Source organism: Neofelis nebulosa, chromosome 10, assembly GCF_028018385.1.
Source record: "Neofelis nebulosa isolate mNeoNeb1 chromosome 10, mNeoNeb1.pri, whole genome shotgun sequence".
NCBI classification, from domain to species: Eukaryota; Metazoa; Chordata; class Mammalia; order Carnivora; family Felidae; genus Neofelis; species Neofelis nebulosa.
Genome location: NC_080791.1, coordinates 112,336,846 through 112,362,427, shown reverse-complemented (window position 1 = coordinate 112,362,427; position 25,582 = coordinate 112,336,846). Strand labels below are relative to the sequence as shown.

The 25,582-nt window shown below is 58.1% G+C and overlaps 1 protein-coding gene across 5 annotated transcripts in view; it reads right to left on the bottom strand.

Moving 5' to 3' along the window:
• The window catches only part of CTTN (cortactin), a 30,347-nt gene extending 13,493 nt beyond the window's left edge, over window positions 1–16,854 (bottom strand). For 3 of the 5 annotated variants that reach the window (XM_058689976.1, XM_058689975.1, XM_058689972.1), the window contains exons 1-8: window positions 16,702–16,854; window positions 12,039–12,134; window positions 9,583–9,669; window positions 9,382–9,455; window positions 7,543–7,672; window positions 4,145–4,255; window positions 3,128–3,182; window positions 2,297–2,407 (exon numbers count right to left, since the gene is read on the bottom strand). In XM_058689976.1, coding sequence (XP_058545959.1) covers window positions 2,297–2,407; window positions 3,128–3,182; window positions 4,145–4,255; window positions 7,543–7,672; window positions 9,382–9,455; window positions 9,583–9,669 — 568 coding nt within the window. In that variant the 5' untranslated portion in view covers window positions 12,039–12,134; window positions 16,702–16,854. Of the gene's footprint in view, window positions 1–2,296; window positions 2,408–3,127; window positions 3,183–4,144; window positions 4,256–7,542; window positions 7,673–9,381; window positions 9,456–9,582; window positions 9,670–11,992; window positions 12,135–15,511; window positions 15,558–16,701 lie in introns of those variants that run through there. The other 2 variants (XM_058689974.1, XM_058689973.1) reach the window with 2 other exon arrangements.
• Window positions 16,855–25,582: the final 8,728 nt, after the last annotated feature.

The window sequence follows — 25,582 nt, the reverse complement described above, 5'->3', positions numbered from 1 at the left end:
CGCGGCAGCAACGCAGTCGAGCGCGGGGACCTCTGAGAAGGCGCTTCTGTCGCCCGAGCAAAACCAAAACAAACCCAACAAGGATCCCTCGGCCGCAGCGGAAGGTCACTAGCAGGGGGGACCCTGGAAGGCGTCACTTGTACGTGTGGGAACAGAAACGTCCAGAGTAGCAAACAGAGCAGATGAACGGCTACCGAATCTTCCCTTCGCTCCAAAGGACATCAGAAGCAGGCGCGTTACCAAGCTTCTGAGGTCGAGACGAGCCACGGAGGCGCCGCGGCGAGCTGTCGAAAGGTCACCCTGCTTCACGAACTAAAGCCGGCAGAGGTGCACTGGTGGCACCTCCAAAGGAGGAGGACACGCACGAGGCATCTTCCAGAAACCTCACTTCCCCGCAAAGCTAAGTCACAGAAATACACGGCCTGATACTTAAGCACGGCTCCCCCAGGGACACGTGCGCGGAACAGAATGCGAAGATCAGAACCCTCAGGAGGCCCGGGGGCTGCCGAGCAGCCCCGTCTGCCCCAGGCGCATGGGCTCCCGCCACCCGACTTCCCGCAGGCGGTTTCTGCTCCTCACTGCCACATCGGGGAGAGTCTGAACAGCACCGAGCGGGACCCAAGAGCAGGCCCTGATCGGCAGGGTCACGGTGGGCAGAGGGGCCGGGGTAGCAGGCAGGGGCTGTGCACTCCAGGGCCAAGTCTGCGGCCTCAGGGCAGGCGGGCAGGCCTGTGACGGGAAGCGCCCCACGGACCCACCAGCAGCTTCCCTGGGTAAATGCCGAGCCAGTGGTGTTCCCAGGGGCAGGGTTTAACTTTGTCCTTTAAAGAAACCCGGGTTTTTAAATAAACAGCGAGCTCTCTGCTTGTAAGGGTTGGCAATTATTTTTAAAAACTTAAGGGGCGCCTGGGTGGCGCAGTCGGTTAAGCGTCCGACTTCAGCCAGGTCACGATCTCGCGGTCCGTGAGTTCGAGCCCCGCGTCAGGCTCTGGGCTGATGGCTCGGAGCCTGGAGCCTGTTTCCGATTCTGTGTCTCCCTCTCTCTCTGCCCCTCCCCCGTTCATGCTCTGTCTCTCTCTGTCCCAAAAATAAATAAAAAACGTTGAAAAAAAAAAAATTAAAAAAAAAAAAAAATAAAAACTTAAATGTGCAGGGGCACCTGGGTGGCTCATTTGGTGAAGCATCCGACTCTGGGTTTCAGCTCAGGTCACGATCTCCTGGCTCACAAGTTCAAGCCCCGCGTCAGGCTCTGCACTGACAGTGCGGAGCCTCCTTGGGCATCTCTCTCTGCCCCTCCCCCAATTATTCTAAATAAACAAATAAATAAATACACAAGAATATTCAAACGTGCAGGGGTGCCTGGCTGGCTCAGTTGCTGGAGCACGTGACTTGTGACCTCAGGGTTCTAAGTCTAAGCAGCACGCTGCATGTAGCAATTACTGAAAAAAGATAAAATCTTAACAAAATGTAACGTGCACGCGAAATAAACGCACAAGAGCCAACAACCCGCGGCCTCTGCAGGGGGGTACCGCGTCTGTAGGGCACCCCGCACGGACGCAGCAGTCTGTCACCGATGCCTGGCAGGGGATCTAACCAGGGACAGGAAGACCAGCCCGGCCTGCAAGGACCCTCTGCCAGCATCCACCAAATTTTAAAGTCAAGGTCCTGTGACCCGGCAATTCCTTTTCTGGGAATTTACTCTTCTGAGTAATCACATACGTCTATGACACAAGAGAACAAGATTTTTAACTTCGGAAACCACCAAGAGGGGCGCCTGGGTGGCTCAGTCGGTTGGGCGTCCGACTTCGGCTCAGGTCACAATCTCGCAGTCCGCGAGTTTGAGCCCCGTGTCGGGCTCTGTGCTGACAGCTCAGAGCCTGGAGCCTGTTTCAGATTCTGTGTCTCCCTCTCTCTCTGACCCTCCCTCTCTCTCTGACCCTCCCCCGTTCATGCTCTGTCTCTCTCTGTCTCAAAAATAAACGTTTAAAAATAAATAAAAAATAAAAATAAAAAAAAATAAACCACCAAGAGCCTGAATCCCACGGTCCAAAGAAGAACGACCTGGCTCGGCAGACTACGGGCCCTTCACAGGACGGGGCTGAGCCGCCGTCCGAAGGACGACAAACCCCCTAGGCCCACGGAAGAGACAGGAGGGCCCTCACACATTCAGTAAAAAGGCTGCGGGTGTGTAATGTGAGCCGGTCTCCCCAGGGCTGGTTCTGGGGACGCGGGAGGCTGGGGACACGTGGGGACACGGGGGGCCCCAAGCGGGGAGGACATGACGCCACAGGCCGACCTTTCTGCGACTCGTGCTTCTCCGTCTTGCCCTGATAGTCGAAGCCCACGGCACTCTTGTCCACGCGGTCCGCCTGCACACCGTACTTGCCACCAAAGCCACTCGAGTAATCTGAGGGGACAAGACAGGGGTCGGGGACAAAGCCTAATGACAGACTGTTCACTTGTCAACGACTCACGACAACAACCTTCCGGAGTTAGGAGTCACAGGGAGATGAGGCACACGTTTGAAAACGCCACCCACAGTCACACACCAGTGAGCCGGGGCTCGGCCTACAAGCTTGCGTCCCGGGCAGCGAGGACCCCGAGCCTGTGACGGGCACCTGCTTCCCGGGGCAGAAGCGAGCCGTGTTCTCACTCGGTAAGTAACCGTCTGGAAGCTACGTGGCTACGATCCCTTTCCAAAGGGACAGGAAATGTCCGTGCCCTGGCTCATCTGATGACAAGCAAGAGGTGGAAGTCACCAGCTTGCTCGAGACACATCAAGTGCCCTGAGAAGGTGACACTCTTTCGCTGGTAAAAAAGGTTCTAAAAGACGGGCACACCGTAAGGGTCAGCCAACGCCGTGTCAGAGAGCACGCGTGCGCAGTAAAAGTGAACCATCGTTGATTTAAAGGCTCGCATTTCCATTGTTGGGGGGACGTTAGCATTTCACGAACCAGGCCCCAGAGCCGACGGTCCAGGGAACACCGCACAGAAAGACAGCTTCCGCGGCGGTGACACAGGACCCAGACACCTGGAGAGCACGGTCCTCCCCGGAGGCGACACCGCCCTCCCCAGGGAACCACCTCCGGGGACATCGCCCTCTCCCCACCTCGGCTGCAGGCCTTACCTTTCTGCGAGGCGTGTTTCTCGGTTTTCCCCTGGTATTCAAAGCCCACAGCAGACTGCAATTACCACAAAGAGGGAAAGACGTTTTTAGAGGTCTCCAAAACGGTTCATCCAAACCCCGAATACATGTGAAAAGTCTGAAACCACGAACCATGTTAGTTTTTTTACCTCCGATTCCCTAATAGGGCAGGCCTAACACCCAAAGCTCCGGGCATGGAAATTCGCTGCCATAAAATATTCAGCAACGCCCAGCAGGCAGTGCGGGCGGACCTGTAGGCGCCCGCAGCCCCCGAAGGGCATGTGGGGCTCGTGGACTTCAGCCCCACGATGCCAACCCGGGCGACCCCCCCACCGCCACACGTACGCCTGCTTTTCACGTGGGCTCTTCCAAGAACAACACTAACGTCAGCAATGAGAACGGGCACGGTGGGGGCATCTGCGCACACGGCCCCGGGACACGGGAATCCCCATCGCCCCCTTTTACAGGCAGTTCACGCAGAACCGCGGCAAACGGGTAGCAAAGCCTGAATGCAGACAGACGTTGAACTCCAAAATCCAACTGCTGTGATGTAAAACAGGGTCCAGACGGCCTTCACTCAGAGACTGAGAGACTGAGGCCCAGAGGTGCCAGGCGGCACCTGGACGCCGGGCCTCAGCCCTGGAAGTGGGCGCGTGCGTGGCCCTCTGAACACCGCCGCGTCAGGGACATCCGTGCAGGGAGGGTGGCTAGACATGGTCCCCAGGGGCACGTTCTTGGGCAGTGGAAGGCTATCCTGGTCTATCCGATCAGCAGGTACCAACCAACGTGAGGGATCCGCACAGCAACCAGTGTGTTCCTGCTCTCACGTCGTAACCTGACCCGTCATCTCGGAGCCAGGGATCGGGGGGCTTCTAGAAGCCCGGACGCCCACCCCACAGTCCTGCGTCGAGGCGCTATCTCGAGCGGCCCAGAGGACGCCCCGGTCTAGAGGGAGGAGCCCCATCACCCGCGCTCTGGTGCCCCTGATGCCTCACTCACCTGGTCAACTCTGTCCACCTGGACACCAAACTTGCCTCCAAAGCCCCGGACGGAGTCGACCTGGGAGCAGTGCTTGGAGAGCTTCGACTGATACTCGTGGCCGACGGCTGACTGAAACGGGCCGCAGAGAGAAGGTGTCCGTGTCAGACACCCCCGTGGCACGGTCCACGGGGAACAGGCCCCCATGTGCGGTCCACGCCAGGGCTCCTCCCCGAAACACGCCCGGTGCGCAAGCCGGCAGAGGGGGGATCCCCGAAGCCACCTGAGACCCTGCCGGGTGGGGGCTTCTGATGTGACGGGCGTGGGCAAGGGGCCACGAGGCCGGTCCCGTGTAGATCCCAGCCTGACACCCGGCACCCCCAGATGGCGATACAGTCGCTCGCTCTGCTGAAGCGAGGCACCCGCCTACCGCATGGCATAGGAAAGAGGACCAGAGATATCCACCGCCAGACGGAGACGCAGACTCGCGCTCTCGGGGGCGACACGCGCTCGGCCACTCTACAGAGCCACCGCGATCGCGACGCCCACCCCGTCCACCCACGGGGTCCCCCACACGGTCAAGTCGGGGCATCCAGCCACCCTGGCCTCCGCAGGGTCAGCCACCCGGGGCCTCCGCGCCACACCGGGCGCTATAGCTCTTGGTAAACGTAGCTTCTGGAACGCAGCCCCCACCGTGCATTTACATATGAGGCCGCTTCTGGGATCCGACCACCGAGTTCGGTAAATGCCAGATGCCCACAGCCCTCGAAGCTGAAAAGACAGACGACCAAGCTCCCGGGCGGCCCCCGGCCCCGCCCAGCCTCCCGGCACCAGGCTCTGTCCCCAGCGTGGATGGCCGGGACGCCTGACCGAGTGTCGCCATCTGAACCTTCCTTCTTACGGCCGACGGTCTCGCTGCCTGGGACGCAGCGCGGACAGCCCTCCGCCTGGTCTCCCTGGGGCTGCACAGGACGCCTGGGTCAGGAGGAGCCGGGCGGAGGCGGAACTCGGGGGGGCCGTCTCAGCACAGCGCAGGGGAGAGAGCGGCCGAGCTTTACTCGAGGCCTCAGAGCCGGGCCACACTCTCCCCTCCCCGGCTCCACTCTGATGTCCGTCCTGCCTGGAGACAGGAGGCACACTGACCTCCCAGGGCCTCCAGGCTCCCACTCAGAAGTGCTGACAAAGCCCCCCCCCCCCCCCCCGGGGGACCGGGGCCCAGCGGCTGCCACGCCTGCCAGACCACACCCCTCACGCAAACGCGTGCCTGCCGGAGCGGGGTTTTGTTCTCCGAGTCTCCGTCACGTTCTCCCCAAATCTTAACCCAGAGATCTCTGGGCTCTTTCCAACTCAGAGCGGACAAGTTATGGATAACTTGAGTTATGTGTCTTTGGAGTCTCATTTTTTTTTTTAAGCTTCTTTCCTTATTTTGAGAGAGACGGACGTAGTGCGAGTGGGGGAGGGGCAGAGAGATGGGGAGACAGAGAATCCCTAGCAGGCTCTGCGCTGTCAGCAGAGAGCCCGATGCGGGGCTCGAACGCACAAACCGCGAGATCGTGACCGGAGCTGAAACCAGGAGCCGGGACTTAACCGACGAGCCACCCAGGGGCCCACGGAGTCGCGCTTACTTCTGACAACAGGTTGGTCCAATCGTGCCCCTGGGAGCTGCAAGCTAACCTTGCCTACGGTGCAGTGAGGCACGGAGGGAGGGGCTGCGAGCCCATGGGAGCACCCCCACCGCATTCATCCGTAAGGGGAGCCCCCCCGCCCCCCACTACACCAGCTGTAGACACCCGAGCGTTTCCCTGAGCCATCTGGGCATCGTCACCGTCACTCGTGAGACACCGCTGAGCCTGCCCGGTGCCAGGCCAGGCATGAGGTGAGGAGGACAGGTCCCAGCCCCGGAGAGCGTCCACGGAAAGGCGGCGACGTCCAGAGGGAGCGGAGGCCCACAGGGAGAAGGCATGGGGGAAAGGCAGCTGCAGGCAGGCTGGCGGGAAGGAGGGCTCCCCGGGGAAGCTTCGGCGACTAGAAAGGCCGGAGCCCAAGGCGTTGGGAGGACAAGAGCGGCAGAGAAGCCAGAAGTGACAGCCGTGTTATCATCTGATAGCTTCATCATTTGCCCCAACATGTCGCTACTCGAACCCAACCTGGGGACCCAGACAGACCACGAATTTCTCTCTGCTTTAACTCCCCACAACACCACGGGCACAGGCTTTGTCTGGGGTAGGGAAGGCTTCTACCTGGTTCTCTCCTGTCCTAAGCACGTGGGGCCGGGGCCCGGGGGCGAGGGTTCGTCTGTTCGTACTGCAAAAGGCCACCAGCCTTCTTCTTTAGAACCCGAAGATTATTCCGCTCCCCACCCTGCCTGTCTAGACACCTCCGGAATGACAGTCACACCAGGAGACGTCCCCGTCTGTTTCCTGCAGCTCACTCTTGGTCCAACCCCGGCTTAGGCAAATCCGGGACCTGGCGTGGGGGGCCCACGGGCCCCCCCCCCCCCCCCCCCACGCATCTGCTCTGTGCTAACACCACGCAGCGTGGCACGCGGGGACACAGCGGTGCCATTCCGTGCTCGGCCCAGACACGGACTCCGATCCGGGCAGGTCTCGGATTACAGAAGTTCCGGATCAGCTGACGGTTTCCCTTGGACGCAGAACAGGCAGACGGCTGTCGGGTCAGGACGACGTCACGCTGGTCAACCCGGGAAATTCACGTCTACGGGGAGGTCTGCGGACCGTACGCAGGAACCCCACTTGGGAAACACGTGACCCACCACCCCTACTCCGTATCCTCTCGCAGGGGGGGTGGCGAGCAGAGCTGATCTGCTCCCGGTCTCTCAGGACAGAGGACGCAAAGCGCCAGCCGAGGCTGATGCGTTCAGTCGACCACGATGATGCCGTGTAGCCGGGTGGCAGAGAAGACTCGCCCGCTGCCCTCAGGGAGTGCTCTCTCCCGGCCTCATGGGCAGTGACTCTACACAGAGGGCCAGGCCAGGCTCCTCCGTGAACGTCACCGATGCCTGGAGGACTGCAAGGCACCTGCTGGCTGAAGGCTCGCCCGCGCCATGGAAGAGAGCCCCCCGGTCTGGTTCCGGTCCGCAGACCGGCTCGGGTGAGGCTTGTGGTGAGCCGCGGGCAGCAGGGACGCCGACACCCACGCTCAAGATGCCCCTGGGCTGCCGTCCTTGTCCGAGCCCCTCCCCCCCCCTACCCAGGCCAGCCGCCACATCGCCCACACCCCGGCAACCGTGCGAATCCTAAAAGAGCTTCTAAGACACAGGAGCCCTCGTGAGGAAGGTCGGTCCACAGAGGGCATCTCACCTTCACCGCGCTGACGCGAGGCTTTTAGCCAAGAGGTCTGGGCCCCCACCTCACCAGCCCCGTCCCCGCCGAGGACCGGCACGCTATGCCGTCGCCTACCTTGTCCATGCGGTCCTGCTCCACGCCGAACTTCCCGCCGTAACCGTGAGAGGCTTTTGGTCCCGTTTCAAGCTCCTTCTCCTTCAGGGTCTGGTGTTCTTGAAAAACATTCTCTCTCAATTTGTGTATGCTGGAAGGGGAGGGGAGGGGAGGGGAGGGGAGGGGAGGGGAGAGGAGGGGAGGAAAGACACAGACACACACTGAGAGGGCGGGCGGCGGGACCACGCGGCCCCTTTCCTCCACGCCCCCAGTCCCTGCCTTCGCCAGGCTCCGGGCTCCCTTCCTCCGCCAGCCGGCCCATCTGGTCAGCAGAGCTCAGAGTGACGCTTACAGGGAAAAAGGAACTAATCTGCGCTGGGCCAATGAGTCATCCCAAATCCAAGAGTGGCCGCGCCAAAACGTGAGTTTTTCTCTGATTTCTTATGGAGAAGAGGTTCTCTTTCCCCAGGTAGCGGGATCAGGAGAAGCCCTTTTGCCGGCATCACCTCACGGCACAAGCGGAAACCAAGCCAACGGTCCCGTATCCCAGAGACCCTGAGGACGCTGCTCAGAGACCGTGAGACCGAACGTGGAGACCACGTCTCTACCTGACGTGCTACTGCTTTTACCGATTCCAAGGTGACACGAGGGACTTTCAGAATTTATCATCTGAAGCCACTTTCTACTTCTAACACCGGGGACAGCGAAGCGGATCACAAGACGTGGCCAAGATGTGGCAGGTCAAGAAGCTTCCAGAGCTGCCACCATCAGGGGACCATAAAGTGGCACAAAGGCCAACCCACAGGGCTGTCCAGGGGTCACCGTGTCCACACGTCTGGACAATCCCAGAGTGCACTGAGAAAGCAGACCACGGCCCAGTGCCCTTGGCGGGGCGGGGGGAGATACTGTTCCAACACCTGGAAGGGCCACAGGGCGCCCACGACCGTCCCAGGGGCTCACGCGACATCCAGCACATTTCGAAGCCACGGGAACAGAAACAACGAGGGAGCAACGGTGACTTCACCAGCTCGGGAGTCGGCTCCCAGGGCCTCAACGTCCTCACGTGGCTTCTGTGGAAGGTGTGGGCTCAGCAAGTCAGGGAGGAACCAACACTTGGGTCTAAAATACCCACTCGACAGACTTCACCCTCTTTTGGGGATGATTTCCTGGCTCTGCCTCAGCCAAGAACAGCTTCATTTTCCCGAAAGATACGGGGCCAAGGAAGACAAACCCCGCAGGCGACCCGGACAGATCACAGGGATGGCCCTTCACGGCAGGGACGGGAAGGTACAAGCGGAAGCCGGTGCAGCCTAAATAAAAGTCTGAGCACAGTTTCAAGGCTTTTGCCTACACTTCCTGACAAGGAAACACCACCGGAAGGAGCAGGGCCCACTCTCCCGCAGGACAATCCCTCAGCTCTATTTGGGGCCTTTCGGGAGAACACGACGCTCAGAATCCAGCTCCCCGGTACCCCACGGGCAGTGACAAAGCAGGAAAATTAGAGTCGTGCGGGGGGGGGGGGGGGGTTAAGGCGTAAGGTATTCGAACCCATCGTGTGGGGCAGGAACCCCCCACCTGCAGAGCGCATGGGAGACCGCGTCCCTTAGAGATGCTGGAATTGTCAGCACAAGAACTGTTTGTGACGGGAGCTTCTCAGCGACCACGTGTACGTGCAAACACACGGAGAGAAGCATGGAATCGCGTCTCGCGGGAACCTCAGCTCGCGAGACAGGCCGAGCCGTGCCAGCGTGCGTTCACGGAGAAGCTGTGTCCTCCCCCCCCACCCCCCACCCCCCCCCACCAGTCTGCATCTTCCCCCTTCAAAAGGCCGATTTCACACCAACATTAAGAGTCTCTTACTTGATGTGCTCCTGGTGCCCAGACCCTTGCACGGTCTTGGCCCCCCATCTCTGCTCCTTCTCACTCACGTCGTTCTGGAAAGAGAAGTCAGTGAGGAGTGAGGCCCACGCGGGCCTGTAAGACACACGGACAACCCGAACGGAAACAGGAAGGAAATCGCTTCTGGGAAAAGTGACACAGAGGTAGGCTGGTGACTCATACCACAAAATCGGGGTCGGTCTCCCAGTCATCGGCGCCCCCGTCGTCCTGGGGGATGGTCACGGCGTGGCCCGCCGAAGCTTTCCACATCTGAAAGAGCAGGGCCCGGGGTCAGGGAGGCCTGGGAGAACGGCTCTCAGAGGCCAGCCGACAAGCTCTCTGGCCACAGCATGACAGCTCGGAGCTCATGGGGCTGGGCGGCCGGGCCACCAAATGCCCACCCACAACCCCGTGCGGGAATGACATCAGACGCAAAAGAAACATCGTGTGAGATTTCTAACACCGCTCTCAAGTGGCATCTGAGACCCATCAGAAACATTCCAGCTTCAACTCAAGTGGGAAAGTGTTCTGGAAGATAAGAAAGTCACACGTGCATTGACATCATCCATGAAGAATACATCCCTCCGAGGGCGCCTGGGTGGCTCAGTCGGTCAAGCGTCCGACTCCGGCTCGGGTCACGATCTCGCAGTTCATGGGTTCGAGCCCCGCGTCGGGCTCTGTGCTGACAGTTCAGAGCCTGGAGCCTGCTTCGGATTCTGTGTCTCCCTCTCTCCCTGCCCCTCCCCTGCTCACGCTCTGTCTCTGTCTCTGAATGTTAAAAATTAAAAAAAAAAAAAAAATCCCTCCAGGGGCACCTGGGGGGGTTGGGCTCAGTCTGTTAAGCGTCCAACTTTGGCTCAGGTCACAATCTTGCCATTCATGAGTTCTAGCCCCACGTCGGGCTCTGTGCTGTCGGCGCAGAACCCGCTTCGGATCCTGTCTCCCTCTTTCTCCGCCCCTCCCCCGTTCTCGCGCGCTCTCTCTCTCTCTCTCGCTCTCTCTCTCTCTCTCTCTCTCTCTCTCTCATGGGCTGTCCACTCCTCCTCCAGCACGTCAGCGCCAGAAGGGGCCATCTGGCACTGAGACCAGGGACAGCGGCCTCACACCTGAACGAGACAAGACTTTTCCTGACTGCGAAGGTAAAATCAAACTTTTAAGGATTTCAAGAGAAACCCAAGTGTGAGAACGGGCTCCTTTTCCATACAAGCACTGGTAAGATTTCACCTCGGCCAGGAAGCAACTGAAACACTGTTTTAAGTTGATCACCCAGGAGTTCCAGCCACGTGTCTGAACCGGGGACACCCAGTGGGTGCTTTGTGGGGTGCCACACGGGTGCTCCTGTGGCTTGAATTCAGCCACAACGAAAGCCCGTCTGGACCCGCCCCCTCCTCTAGTGGGTCTCAAGTCCAAATCCGGGTGGCAGCGAGGGGCAAATCGGGGCACAGCTCTCAAGTCCCCAGATGCGACTCCTGTCACTGTCTCCTGAACAGGCAACAGTTTGCTAGCAGGTAAGGCAGGATCCACACTGTCCCCTCAAGGCCACCTCGAACCTCGCTCCCTTCTGTCTAGGTCGCAAAGCCCGGCAACAACTTCCCAGATGTAATCTGCTGTTGACACGATGTAAAAAAAAAAAAAAATTTTTTTTAACGTTTGTTTTTGTGAGACACAGAGAGACACAGTGCGAGCGGGGGAGGGGCAGAGAGAGGGAGACACAGAATCCGAAGCAGGCACCAGGCTCCGAGCCATCAGCACAGAGCCCGACGCGGGGCTCGAACCCACGAACCGCGAGATCGTGACCTGAGCCGAAGTCGGACGCTTAACCAACGGAGGCACCCAGGCGCCCCTGCTGACACGATTTTAGACAGCAAACAGACTCAACCCTCAGCCCGGGAGGGGCAAACCAGACCATGGTCCTAGGGCGCCCATTCACAGAGGAAAGAATGGATGACGGAAAGTCGCGAGATTTGCCCCCAGTCTCTTCGTCTCCAGTCAAGTGTGCCCGTGGCCCCGAGCTGGAAAGACGCCACCCAACTGCAGGACTTCAGCTGCCTGCGGTTCGGGCCAGAGGAGACAGTCACATGAAAGGACAGGGTCTCCGGGGAGGGCCGGTGAGGCCGACTCTCCCCGGAAGGTAAAGGCGAAAGAGATCTCTGCCCGTTGTTCTAGACTCATCAGGAAAACACGGCAGGGCCCCACCTTCCCTGGTCCTTCTGGAAGCCTGCTTCATCAGAGGGCAGAGAGAGCACCTGTGCCTGCCTCCTCACACCCTGCCTGGGAGCCGCGCCCACCCTCCACCCGCTTCCTGCTCCCCGGCTCGAGCTCTCTTTCGAAACCACAGGCCACACTGGAAACTGGGCTTGACTTCTTAAATGTCACTGACTCGTTTATTCGCAAGTAATCTCTACACCCAACATGGGGCTCGAACTCACGACGTGGTGACCCCAAGGTCAAGAGTCACGTGCTGTTCCAACAGAGCCAGCCAGGCGCCCTCCTGACTTCACTTTTTACGTAAACAACAAAATACCCTCCCAGCAAATTACTGTCCCGAAAGACCCAAAGGGAATCCCCTCCCCTTCCCGGCTCACGGACTCACCCCGGTGGCCCCAGGGGAGAGGACACAATGGCGACAAGGCACAGACCTTTCTTCCTACCCCAAGGTGAAAGGCTGCTCACAGGTCCCTGTCTGAAACGCAGTGATCCGATGAGGAAATTCCAGGCATCTGGAGCGATTCCGTCTGTAACACGATGAAGAAGAAAAAGCTCAGGAGGACGTCTGCCGCCAGCCTCTCTGGGCAAGTCGTCACGCGTGCAGAGCCTCTCAGGAATCCGTGACCTCCTCCCGCACGTCACACGGCTTTGGGAAGAAACTGGAGAGGAGGGAGGGAGGGAGCGCACTCTACTAACCAAAAAGCTCAACTGGTCTCCGGACACATTGAGAAAATACAGAAAACAACAAGTCTCCAAAGATTTATAGCTGCATAAGGTTTTCCCTTCGTGCAAACAGACATTATTGCTGCAACCTGCCAGCATACATCTTCTGTCGGCCTTCGCAACAACGACATTGCTGGGGCGCCTGGGTGGCTCAGTCGGTTGAGCACCTGACTTCAGCTCAGGTCACGATCTCACTGTCCGTGAGTTCGAGCCCCGCGTCGGGATCTGTGCTGACAGCTCAGAGCCTGGAGCCTGCTTCCGATTCTGTGTCTCCCTCTCTCTCTGCCCCTCCCCTGTTCATGCTCTGTCTCTCTCTGTCTCAAAAATAAATAAACGTTAAAAAAAATTTTTTTTTTAAAAATACATTGTTAAAAGTAGTAAAATCTATTACCGTGAGTTAAAACACACACACACACACACACACACACACACACACACACACACACACAGAGGGCCACCTGGGTGGCTCAGTCCGTTTAAGCATCCGACTTTGGCTCAGGTCATGATCTCAAGGTTCATGGGTTCGAGCCCCGTGTGGGGCTGTGTGCTGACAGCCCGGAGCCTGGAGCCCGCTTTGGATTCTGCGTCTCCCTCTCTCTCTGCCCCTCCCCGGCTCACACCCTGTCTCCCTCTCTCAAAAATAAATAAACATTAACAAATAAAAAAGCTAAGGAAACCTCTCTGAAAGGGACCGTGATGCGGCCGGGCGACACACAGCCCGGGGACTGCTGTCTGGATGAGAAGCGGGGTGACTCGGGGAGCAAGGGAGAAGCCGGCTGCACTTCTAATGAACGTTACGGTTACTGCACAGAGATCAAGACTCCGATTAGTCAAGCCACCGACTCCCCACTGACTCCCGAAAACCATACGGCAGCCTCGACAAGCACCGCACGGTTGGACATTACGGAGCAGAGGAAGAAAGTCCCCTCGTTCCCTAGAAACAAGCCAGTCCCGAGCACACACCGCTTACACCCGCGAGCAGCTCCGTCACAGACCAGGAGCCACAGCGGCGGTGCTCTGCCAGCCTTCCTCACGCTCCATTTCCTACTGAGTTCCTGACCCTACGGTTCACGCCCGCCTTCTCCCCAGTCCCCTCTGGACACCCTAACTTCTGCGGGCTGCTCCGCACACGCCAGGTACCGAAGTTGTTACCGTCATCGGCAAACATCTAGAAACATCCACACAAGAGCAGCCAGTGATGGCCTCACATCTACAACAAATTAGTAGATGTGAGGCCTCCAAATTCTAAAGTAGAAACGATTTTTTTTAAAAAACATCGCAAGGATCGCTGTTTGAAAACATAAAAGCCTGCATGTTGGTTTACACCCAAACACAATGCCTTTGGCCCCCGACCTCACACCGCACACAAAAACCGGTCAAAGATCTAACATTTAAGCGTAAACTATTAAGCTCTTACAAGGAAACACAGGGCTAGATTTTCATAACCTCCAATTTGGCAACAGTTCTTAGCACGAAGAAGAAGTGGAAAGAACAGATAAAATGGACGAAATGTGAAACTCTGTGCTTCAGAAGCCGCCATCAAGAGCGCGAGGACAATTCACAGAACAGGGGAGACTGTTCCCTAGTCCCATGTCCAAAACAAGTCAGGAATTCCTGCAACTGCATTAATATAAAGGACGCTTGGCCACACTGCAAAACGGGGAAGCACCTGAATAGACGTCTCCCCAGAGATAAGAGAGCTACTCACATAAGCTGCTAGCTGCTAAGCTCACAAAAGATACCCGGGATGGTGAACCGTCAAGGAAGCGCAACTCAAGACACAGCAGATACCGAGCCTCTCATTCCAGGCCGGCTGAAACCAAAGACAAGGCCAATAACAACTTCAACAACTTCGAGGGGGGTGTGAGGAAACCGGAGCCGCCTCACCCCGCGGGTGGGAAGGCAAAGCGAGGCACCGTGCGGCAGGTCCTCAAAAGCTTAAACACAGTTACCAAATGACCCAGGGGTTCCAACCCCCAGAGTCGGACGCGAGAGAAACGACAACTTCCGTCCGCACACCGACCTGCACGGAACACGCACAGTATCCTTCACGACAGCCCCAAAGCAAACACGATGCCAACGCCCGTGTTACGTAACCGGCCCACGTGAGCCACTCGTAGGAGGGAATAGGATCTGGCAAGAAACGGGAGTGAAGGCCGGATGCCCCGCGACACGATGACGTGAAAACACGCGAAGCAAAGCAGCCAGGCAGCGAAAGACAGTGTATTATACACTCCCGTGTACGTGCAATGTCCAGAGCGACCAAGTCTATGGAGACGAAAAGTACACGGGTGGTTGCTGGCACTGGAGGGAGGGTAACAGGGATTCTTCGTGAGGTGCCAGAATTGCCCTAAAACTCATCGTGGCGACCGATGGCTGCTCAACTCTGTGACTAGACTAGAAAACTATTTAATGGAACCCTTAAAAAAACTTTTTTTAATGTTTATTGCATGTTTGAGACAGCGAGAGACAGAGCACGAGCAGGGGAGGGGCAGAGAGAGAGGGAGACACAGAATCCGAAGCAGGCTCCGGGCTCCGGGCTGTCAGCCCAGAGCCCGACGTGGGGCTCGAACTCCTCAACCGGGAGATTACGACCTGAGCCTAAGTCGGACACCGAACCGACTGGGCCACCCCGGTCGCCCCTTAATCGAACCCTCTGAATGAGTGAACCACACGGTATGTGAATTATATCTCAGTGAAACGGTCACCCAGAAACACTGTTCGCTGTTCGCCATGAACAGACCTTCCTTGCAAACGTCACACGTGCCCACCGACACCACACCAGCATGAACTCAGCTCGCACTGCCACACAGAGTGGGAAACTCTCTACAGGACAAAGTTTCAGATGATGGGACAGAATTCACTTTGCAGCAACCTCGCTGCCTTCGCTGGGGCAGAGGGGCAGAGAGCGAAAAGGCATCTGAGCAGCCAACACAGGGGTCCCGGACGCCCGCGCCCCGCCAGAGGAACGCCCCGGGGCGGGGGGGGGGGGGGGGGGGGTCTGGGCCTGTGTGCCGTCCTCTGCTCAGAGCGCCCGCGTGCACGCCCACAAGGTGAAGGCCAGGGACTGTGACCCAGTCCACCCGTGGCTGGCACAGTGCAACGCAGGGCAGGGCCCGGAAGACTCGGGCACTCAACCACGCCCTTTCTGAGCACCTTACCTGTGCTGCACGGCACCCACCAAAGTCTGAATCACCAAACGCACGCACTTAAAAGTGTTCTAAAGATGAGCCCATCCAGATGCTTCCACTGGAAGGCAAAGGCTGTAGTGACTGGGAGACCTAGGGTCAAACCGGAGTCGGCATCCCCCTCCCCCTTTTTTCCTGGGTCCGGAAGTGACCTTCAGGACGCTTCCCGCTCCTTCAGGATCTGGGACTGCTTTTCCGAGAGAGCCAGAGAGACACCGGGGCAGTGACTCACCAGGCGGTCAGAGGGGGGCAGGCCAGGAGGGGCCTGCCCGACAGCCCCGGGCTGGCCGGGCCTGCTGGGCGGAACCCCGCGGCCAGAACCCAGGGGGTTAATCCCTGAAGGAGCGCGGCGCCCGCAGGGCGGGCCGGGGAGGGGAGGCCTCCAGAACTGCGCTCAGCGGAAAATGGCATTCCTCCCCGAGAGGCCCCACAAGGCCACGGATTCCAGCCCGAGGAAGCCCGGTCCCCTCTCCCCGCCCCCCCCCCCGCCTCCGCCCCTCCAGCGGGGGGATCGCGCGCCCGTAACGTGCAAGCGATGGAAACAGAACACGCAGAAAGCCCCAAAGCACCTTTCCGGTGACTTCCAACATACCCAGAGGAGGGGCTGCCCCAAATTTAGAGCCTCGCAACTTGCCGCAGGGGCGCACGTCGCCGCACTCCCACTGACCTGATTGCACAACCTCGCGGAAGGTGCGGGCTGCGGGAGGACCCCGACCCCTCGGATCCGCCCCTCCCCTGCCCCCGCGACCCCCGCCGCTCCCCGCCGGATTCTCGCCTCTGGGACCCCGCCCCTCCGACCCCGGCCCCCCCTCCCCCCGACCCCGTTCCTCCCCCACAGGGCCCCTCTCCCGCCCCACCTCGCCCAGACCCCCGGCCCCTCCCCCTCGGGCCTCCCCCATCCCCTCCAGCGCCGAGGCCCCCACCCCCACCCCCGTCGCACCCTCCCGCCCCCCCCCCCGTCCGGTCCGCAGCCCCGACCCCACACCTCAGCCGCCCGCCCGGCCCGGGGACGCCTCGCCCGAGCTCCCCCCGCGCCCGAAACCGCGAGCGGAAGAGCGGCGAGACCGCAGCGACCGCCGCTTCCTTCCCGTTCCGGGGCTGGCGGCGCCCGAGGGACGAGGCAGAGAAGCCGGCCGCCCCCCCCTCCCGCCCTGCCCCCCCGGAGGAGGCCGCGCTCGCTCACCGCCGCCTGGGGTCCGTCCGGGCCCGCTCGGTCCCGGCCCCGCCGCGCCCGCTGCTCCCGGCGCCCGGCTCCGCTTCCGGTTCCGCGGCGGGGAGGCGGGGCCGCATCCGGGTCCCGGCAAGGCCCCGCCCCGCGCCCCCGCGGTCCACCGCCGCGGACCCCACGGCCGGGAGCGGCCTCCCGCGCCCACGGGGCCCGGGCCGCGCCCTCCGTCGGCGCCGACGCGAGCTCCGCCCGGGTGCGGGCCGCCCGACAGGCCTGACGTGCCCTCGGCCAGGAGGAAGTGCCGCGGGGCGCCCGCTCGGACTGCGATCGGGTGAGGATTCCAGGTCTCCCGGCCCGGGTGGAAGGAACGTGCGCCAGGCAAGCGAAGGAGCACACGCATCATCCCCCGCCCTCCCCGTCCGACCATCCGTCCCTCCACCCACCCTCCATTCACGCACTCACCCAGCCGTCCGCCCTTCATCCATCCACCCATCCATCCTTCCATCCACCCATCCATCAGACAGCTATGATCTGTCCATCCACGCACCATTTCTTCGCCCATCCACCCGCCCATCCTTAGTGGGTCACCTCATCTTCCACCGACCCACCGTCCTGTGCATCCAGAGAAGGCCACAGATGTATCAAGAGAAGTTCGGCAGGTTAAACATGGACCTTGGCCGCAGGGTCCTTCAGCCTAGAAAGGAAGTCAGGCATAATCACGCAGATGCATAACTAAGAAACAGAATAAATGCAATAAAGAAGGCAAAGGTGTTGTGAAACCGTTTTGGAGAAAAGGTGGGACCTGGACTCACCCAGGAGATCAGAGAAGGAGTCTCTGAGCAATTAACATTTGGACCAAGATCTGAAGGCCAAGTAGAAGGAAGGAGGGTACAATTTTCCAGGTAGCGAGAACAGCATGTGCAAAGGCCCTGAGGCAGAGGAACTGAAGAAAGTTCAGTGTAGCAGAAGCATGGTGATGAAGCAGGACAGTGGGGGAAGGCGGAGCCAGGTCATGCAGAGGCTGGCAGGGCACACAAGGACCTTGATCTTGAGTCTAAAATAAATGGGAAGTCCTTAAAATTAAGCATAGACGAGACATCATAAAGTTTGAATTGTAATGAGATCCCTCTGGCTGCAGTGTGGGGAATGGATGGGAAGAGGGCCAGGAAGGAGCCTAGTACAGCCAGTTCAGGCAAACGGGTGGTGGCAGGTAAGATGGAGAAAAGGGAGTAGATACAAGAGACATTTAGGAAGTTAAATTCTCTTGGGGCGCCTGGGGGGCTCAGTCGGTTGAGCCTCCGACTTCGGCTCAGGTCATGGTCTAACAACCCGTGAGTTGGAGCCCCGCATCGGGCTCTGTGCTGACGGCTCGGAGCCTGGAGCCTGCTTCGGATTCTGTGTCTCTCTCTCTGCCCCATCCCCACTCATCCTTTGTCTCTCTCTGTCTTGAAAATAAAATAAAAACATTAAAAATAATTTTTTTTGAAGTACAAGTGGTTTTTTTAAGTTTTTATTCAGATTCTAATTAACATTCAGTGCAATATCAGTTTCAGGTGCGCAATATAGCGATTCATCACCTACAAAGAACACCGAGTGCTCATCACAAGTACCCCCCTGAATCTCCCCCTACCCGTTTAGCCCATCTCTGACCCACCTCCCTCCATCAACCCTCTCTCTCTCTCCGCCCCCTTTGCTCATTTGTTTCTTAAATTCCACATGAGTGAAATCATATGGTATTTGTCTTTCTAGTTCCATCCACATTGCTGGAAATGGCAGGATTTCATTCTTTTTGATGACTGAATAATACTCCACTGTATATATCCCGCATCTTTATTCATTCATCAGTCGATGGACACCTGGGCTGCTTCCATATCTTGGCCGTTGAATATAGCCCTGCAATAAACAGAAGGATGCATGCATCCCTTTGAATTAGTGTTTTTGTACTTTTTGGGTCAATACCCACTAACATGATTGCTAGACTGTAGGGTAGCTTTATCTTTTTTTATTTATTTTTGCACGAGGGAGAGAGAGACAGTGTCAGTGGTGGGGGCGGGGGGAGAGCAGAGAGAGAGGGAGATCCAGAATCCAAAGCAGGCTCCAGACTCCGAGCCATCAGCACAGAGCCCGACGTGGGGCCTGAACTCACGAACCACAAGATCATGACCTGAGCCGAAGCCGGACTCTCAACCAACTGAGCCACCCAGGCGCCCCGGGTAGTTCTATTTTTGTAACTCTTTGAGGAACCTCCACACTGTTTTCCAGAATGGCTGCGTTGGTTTGCATTCCCACCCGCACCTGCTGTTTCTTGGGTTGTTGAGTTTAGCCACTGTGACAGGTGTGAGGTGACATCTCATTGTGGTTTTGCTTTGTCTTTCCTTGACAATGTGCGATGCTGAGCATCTTCTCATGTGTCCGTTGGCCATCTGTTTTGTCTTCTTTGGAGAAGTGTCTGGCCAAGTCTTCCGCACATTTTGTAACGGGGTTATTTGTTTTTTGGGTGTTGAGTTTTACAAGTTTTTCATGTATTTTAGATACTCTCTATGAGATGTGTCATTTGCAAATATCTTCTGGAGGCTGCCTTTTCGTTTTGTTGATTGTTTCCTTTCGCTGTGCAGAAGCTTTTTATCTTGAGGAAGTCCCAATATATTGTTGCTGTAATCCCGTAGTTTTTAGTATAGTCACAGGCTGATAACGACCGTGACCACAAGAGAATTTTAGGACATTGGCTTTTTGTTGTTGTTAATTTTTTTTTAACATTTATTTTTGAGAGACAGAGCACGAGCCAGGGAGGGGCAGAGAGAGGGGGGGGGCACAGAATCGGAAGCAGGCTCTGGGCTCCGAGCTGTCAGCACAGAGCCCGATGTGGGGCTCGAACCCACCGACTGCGAGATCATGACCTGAGCCCAACCAACTGAGCCACCCAGGCGCCCTGGACGTTCTCATCCCCAACAAAACCCAGCTCATGAGCAGTCACTCCCACTCCCCCCCCCCCCCAAAGCTGCTACGTCCTCTCAGCAAGGCGGGTGTCACTGCTTCCACTTTTCTGACGAGGACAACCAAGGCTTCCTGGAGATTTTGTGGCGGGAGGGCGGCATGAGCGTTTGTGACGCCCAACGAGGGCTCTGGCTGCTGGGAGGAGAACCGAACGAGCCTCCGGGAGGCTCCCGGGTGAAAAGACGCGGCGGCTGCCCCCTCTGACGCGCACGGCTCCTGTCCTGCAGGAGGCAGGGACTGGCTGGCTCCATGGCAACTGCAGACACAACACACGTTTGCAAAGCACAGACGTACAGCCAGGCTCAAAAGTGAGTTGAGCGTCTCCGTGGACCAGAAACGAAGAGACGTGCGAAGTGCTGAGGGGGGGCCAAGGCCGCGTGCCTGCTGGGCCTGAGCCCCCCCCCCCCCGCCCCGTCTGTACAGAAGACTGGAAAGGTCACTGCAGCCGGGTGGGGGGAAGCACCCGGTATCTGCGTCACCAAGAAGGCCCAATGCCTCCGAGGGTGTGGCAGAGACTGGAGCTGTGACGCCCCGCCCCCCCCACCCCCACCATGCCCTTCTTCCCTACCAACCGGGCACGTGTCGCTACAGGATGGCTCTCGGCTTCACTCGGACATGGGTGTGGAGCGGCGGGTTCTGGGCCCGGCCCCTGGAAACCCCCGTGGACCCCCCACGCTATGGGATGGTGTGGCGGCAGAGGGGGGCACTTTCCTCTGGCTGCTGTGACAAATTAGGACAAATGTAGCTGCTCAAAAAAATCCCCAAAAAACCACCCCAGTTCCTTCTCCTAGAGTTCTGGGGTCCAGAGGTCTGACGGCAGGGTCATTGGGCCAAAGCCAAGGTGCTGCCCGGGCCGGTCCTTCGGGGGACCCGAGGCGACGACCTGCTTGTGGCCCTTCTCCCTCCCGAACGTAGCTTGCAGTCCTCGCCTCGCTCACACCGAAGCGTCCGTTGCCACATCTACTTTCTCCTTGTAGTGAAATCTCTCGCGGCCTCCCTAGTCTAGGGACACGTGTGAGGACAGGGCCCACTCGGACAGTGCAGGGCTGTGGCAGCTGAAGCAGACGGGCCGCTGGAGCCCCGAGTGAACCGCGCTCCCGCGTCCACGCCTCCTTGCAGCCTGACGGTCCTGGTCCCTCTGGGTCGCCGTCACAGAAAAGCACCGAAGAGGTGGCTTACGGGCCACAGAAACATATTTCTCACGCTTCTAGCGGCCCAAAGTCCAAGATCGAGGTGCCAGCAGACCGGCGTCCGAGGAGAGCCGGCCATTCGCAGATGGCCGCCTTCCCGCCGTGTCCTCACGGGGCAGAAGGGGCAAGGGAGCCCTCCGGGGTCCCTTCTACAAGAGCCCTGGCAAGAGGTCTCCACCCGCGGGACCTAAGCACCCCCCAGAGGGCCTGCCACCGAGTGTCATCATGTTGGGCACGAGGTTCAACACAGGAATTTGGGGACACACACACACCTCACGACGGTGACATCGCTGTGCCTCCTGTCCAGAGGCAGATGGGGTCTGCTCCCGCAACCTCTGAAATCGTGGCTGGGCTGGTGCCTTGTTCCGACCAATATAATGTGGCAGAAATGACACTGCCTGAGGTCTACATACACCGCTAAGGGGTCCAGCCTTCGGGACACCTTAGTGTCTGATCTTGCACTCCCGGAACCTGAGGCTGCATCGCGGAGTGCGGGAGGGCCGCGGGAGCGGGAACTCAGGCGCCCCAGCCTGCAGTCGGCACTAGGGGCCGGCGACCGCCACCACGCGGGGAGCCGGCGAATCCAGGAAGATCTGGCAGAAGAGCCACCCCGACTGGCAATCCACCAAATCGGGACAAACGAGGGATCATTGCTGGTTACTACCACGGAGTTTGGGGGTGGATTTTCACACAGCAGATATGAAAGCAGATCAGATGGTGATCCTTTAGTGGCTTATGAATCAGATTCCTGGGGGGAAAGGCAGCGTGCAAAACAGAAGGCAGCAGAAGAGAAAATGTAGCCGTTCGTGCATCCACAGGAGTTGCGATTATCTGCTGCTGTGTGAGAAACCACCCCAAAGTTAACAGTAAACGGCCATTTGATGATGCTGCGGTTCCGCGGAGGGGACGTTGGGGCAGGGCACGGGGCAATGGCTCATTTTTGTTTCCAGGGGAGCCCCAGCTTCGGTGGCTCAAATGGTTAGCCACGGCTGGGATGAAATGACTGGGGCCACGTGCCTGGGGCTTTGGTTCGGACTCTTGGGGAGAGGTTCTCATTGCCTCTCCCCATCCTGTCTTTGGGGACCAGAGGTCCAGTGCGGCCTCCTAAGATGCTGGGCACATACAACAGGCACTTGGACTTCTTACTTAGGGGCTGTTTTATTTTATTTTATTTCTTAAATTAATTTGCAGGACAGAGAGAGGGAGAGAGAGAGAAAGAGAATCCCAAGCAGGCTCCACACTGTCAGCTCAGAGGCGGACACGGGGCTCGAACTCACAAACCGTGAGATCATGGCCCGAGCCAAAACCAAGAGCTGGATGCTTAACCGACGGAGCCCCCCAGGCACCTCTGGGGGCTGGTTTCTGTCGGGCTCCTGATGGCCTCAGTTCAGCGTCCCTGAGCATCGCATCTACATATCCATTTGGTCAACTCCGTCACTGAGGCTGGCCCAGGCTCAAGGGGAGGCCTTAGACTCCACCCTCTCAACGGGACTTGTAGGGAAGCACCTGCCGCCCATCGTGACTGTGACGTCGTCATATGCCGCGTTTCAGCAAGTCTAAGATGTCACCACTTGCAGGACGTGTCCTGATGTCACACGTATCAAAATGTGTAAAGCAGGGTCAAGATGGAATCGTGACGTGTAGCACGTGTGTGATGACTTGTGGCAGGAGATGTGTCTCCGCTGCCGGGTGCGGCTCAGAGTTCGAACCCGGGCTACGTTACGTTGTTACGTTCCAAAGGGAGGGCCAGGGAGCAGTCCGTCCAGGCTGAGACCGTCTATTGCACGGAGGGGATCCCTAAACAACTACTAACGTTTTCCATTCTAGAAACTTCTGCACAAATGCCAAAGGAGGGTAGACAGTAAACCCTCATGAATCCATCACCCAGCTTCCGCCAGTATCAACCCACACGGTCAGTTAATGTTTGACGCATACCCCGACCTAACCCAGGGCGTAGAAGTCGCAGAGGTTGGGTTAGTTCACGTGTAAATACCGGGCCATACGGTGGCACCGCGAGCCCTTTCTGTTGTAGTCCTAGCAATCCATGTGGCTGAGCCATAAATAATGCTTTATTGCCTACTAGATGCCACGAGATAAATCTGAGACGGATGGGCCGGGGCCCACACTGAGCACACAGGAGCTAGTAGGGAAGCAAGGGGAGGAAATGGAAAGAACAGGAGCACACGGGGTAGGGAGGGCAGTCAGAACCAAAGCGGGGGCAGCCACGGTTTCCCTGGAAATAGTGTGCATGCTGTCACTGTGAGCAAAAAATTAAAAACAGGAAGGCACCAGGAGGGCTCAGTCACTTGAGCTCTGACTTCCACCCAGGTCACGATCTCACGGTTCGGGAGTTCGAGCCCCACGTCGGGCTCTGTGCTGACAGCTCGGAGCCCGGATCCTGCGTCTCCCTCTCTCTCTGCCCCTCCCTCCCTCTCTCTCTCTCTCTCTCTCTCTCTCTAAGTAAATAAACATTAACAAAAATAAAATAAATAAATAAAACAGGGGCACCCAGGTGGCTCAGTTGTTAGACCATGCAAGTCTTTTTTTTTTTTTTTTCCAACTTTTTTTTTTTTTTTTAATTTATTTTTGGGACAGAGAGAGACAGAGCATGAACGGGGGAGGGGCAGAGAGAGAGGGAGACACAGAATCGGAAACAGGCTCCAGGCTCCGAGCCATCAGCCCAGAGCCCGACGCGGGGCTCGAACTCACGGACTGCGAGATCGTGACCTGGCTGAAGACGGACGCTTAACCGACGGCGCCACCCAGGCGCCCCTAGACCATGCAAGTCTTGATCTAAGGGTCATGGGTTTGAGCCCCACGCTGAGGGCAGAGACTACTTAAAATCTTTAAAACTAAATAGAAATTAGGGTCACCTGGGTGGCTCAGTCGGTTTCGCATCTGACTCTTGATTTCAACTCATGTCATGATCTCACAGTTCATGAGATCGAGCCCCACGTCGGTTCCGTGCTGACGGTGTAGAGTCTGCTTGGGATTTTCACTCCCTCTCTCTCCCCTCCTCTCCTCCACTCTCTCTCTCTCTCTCTCTCTCTCTCTAAATAAATAAATAAACTTAAAAAAAAATTTAAATTAACATAAAAATTAAAAAGAAAATAAGGTGTTGGAGACTAAGATGTCTTCAGCCCTCTAGTTGTGCAATGTCACGATCCCTTAGTCACCACGATCATCAAAATTAAAAAGTTTTTTATTTAGTTTTTTAATTTTTTTAGAGTTTATTTTGACAGAGAGCACATGCGTGAGTGCGGGAGGGGAGAGGGAGAGAATCCCGAGCAGGCTCCGTGCCGTTAGCGCAGAGCCCCAGGCGGGGCTCAAACACACAAACTGTGAGATCACCACCTGAGCCGAGATCAAGAGTTGGACGCTCAAAGGACTGCGCCTCCCAGGCGCACCTACTTAAAAGATTTTAAATCTGGGGCGCCTGGGTGGCGCAGTCGGTTAAGCGTCCGACTTCAGCCAGGTCACGATCTCGCGGTCCGTGAGTTCGAGCCCCGCGTCAGGCTCTGGGCTGATGGCTCGGAGCCTGGAGCCTGTTTCCGATTCTGTGTCTCCCTCTCTCTGCCCCTCCCCCGTTCATGCTCTGTCTCTCTCTGTCCCAAAAATAAATTAAAAAAAAAAAAAAAAAAATGTTGAAAAAAAAAAAAGATTTTAAATCCATTTACATTACTTTTAAAAAATCTTTAAAAATTTTTTTTAAAGTTTTTTATTTTTGAGACAGAGAGAGAGCATGGGCGGAGGGGGGTTATCGAGAGAGGGAGACACAGAATCGGAAGCAGGTTCCAACACAGAGCTGTCGGCACAGAGCCCGACACGGGGCTCGAACCCACGAACGGCGAGACCGTGACCTGAGCTGAAGTCGGACACTTAACCGACTGAGCCACCCAGGCGCCCCAAGGACGAAGGTTCCTCCGAGAGGCGGCAGGTGAGGTGCACCGAGAGGGGGCGCGGCACCCAAGCTGGGCAAGGACGGAGCCTCCCCGCCCCCCCGCCTGTTTCTGCCCAGGCGCCGGGTGGTGCGGACACCGCGACGGCCTCGAGCCGGGACTGCGAAAGGTGCAGCAGGGCGACAGGGACGAGAAACAGCAGAACCCGGGCCACTCGTTCCCCCCGAGGAGTCAAGCGACGGGAAGGCGACAGAGGGGAGCGTCTGAGATCTGGAGCAACCCACCCAGCGAAGCCGCCGCGTCGGGAAGGTGGCACCAACCGCCCGTGCGCAGGCGCCTGCTGCCCCTCTGCAGAGGCCGGGGGGCCAGACCCCTCCGCCTCCCGCGGAGCACCCGTCTGGGCGGCGGCAGGACCCCGCTGGCAAAAGGCGAGGGGGAGCACGGGAGGCCACAATTACCTTCAGAACGCGGGACGGGAGACCCGAGACAGGACCTTAAAGGGCAGCAGTGATGAGGGTAGAGGGGCCTCAAGGAGGAGCGTGTGGCCGTGGGAGGAGTCAAGAGTCTTCCCTGGGACCCGGCGGGCCTGTGGCTCGGCCTCGGGAACATTTGGGGCGGGGGGGGGGGGGGGGGTGACGGGGGCGGGGCACAGCCAAGTATGGCCAACGCGTGTTTTCAGGCAAAAGTGGAATCACCACACTACGTTTTACTAAAACACCTGCAACTTAATGAACCCTGGTGAATTGGGCTGTTTCCAGAAACTTTCAGACGCCCAAGGCTTGCCCAGATTTGATGGGGAAAAACGGAATGTTG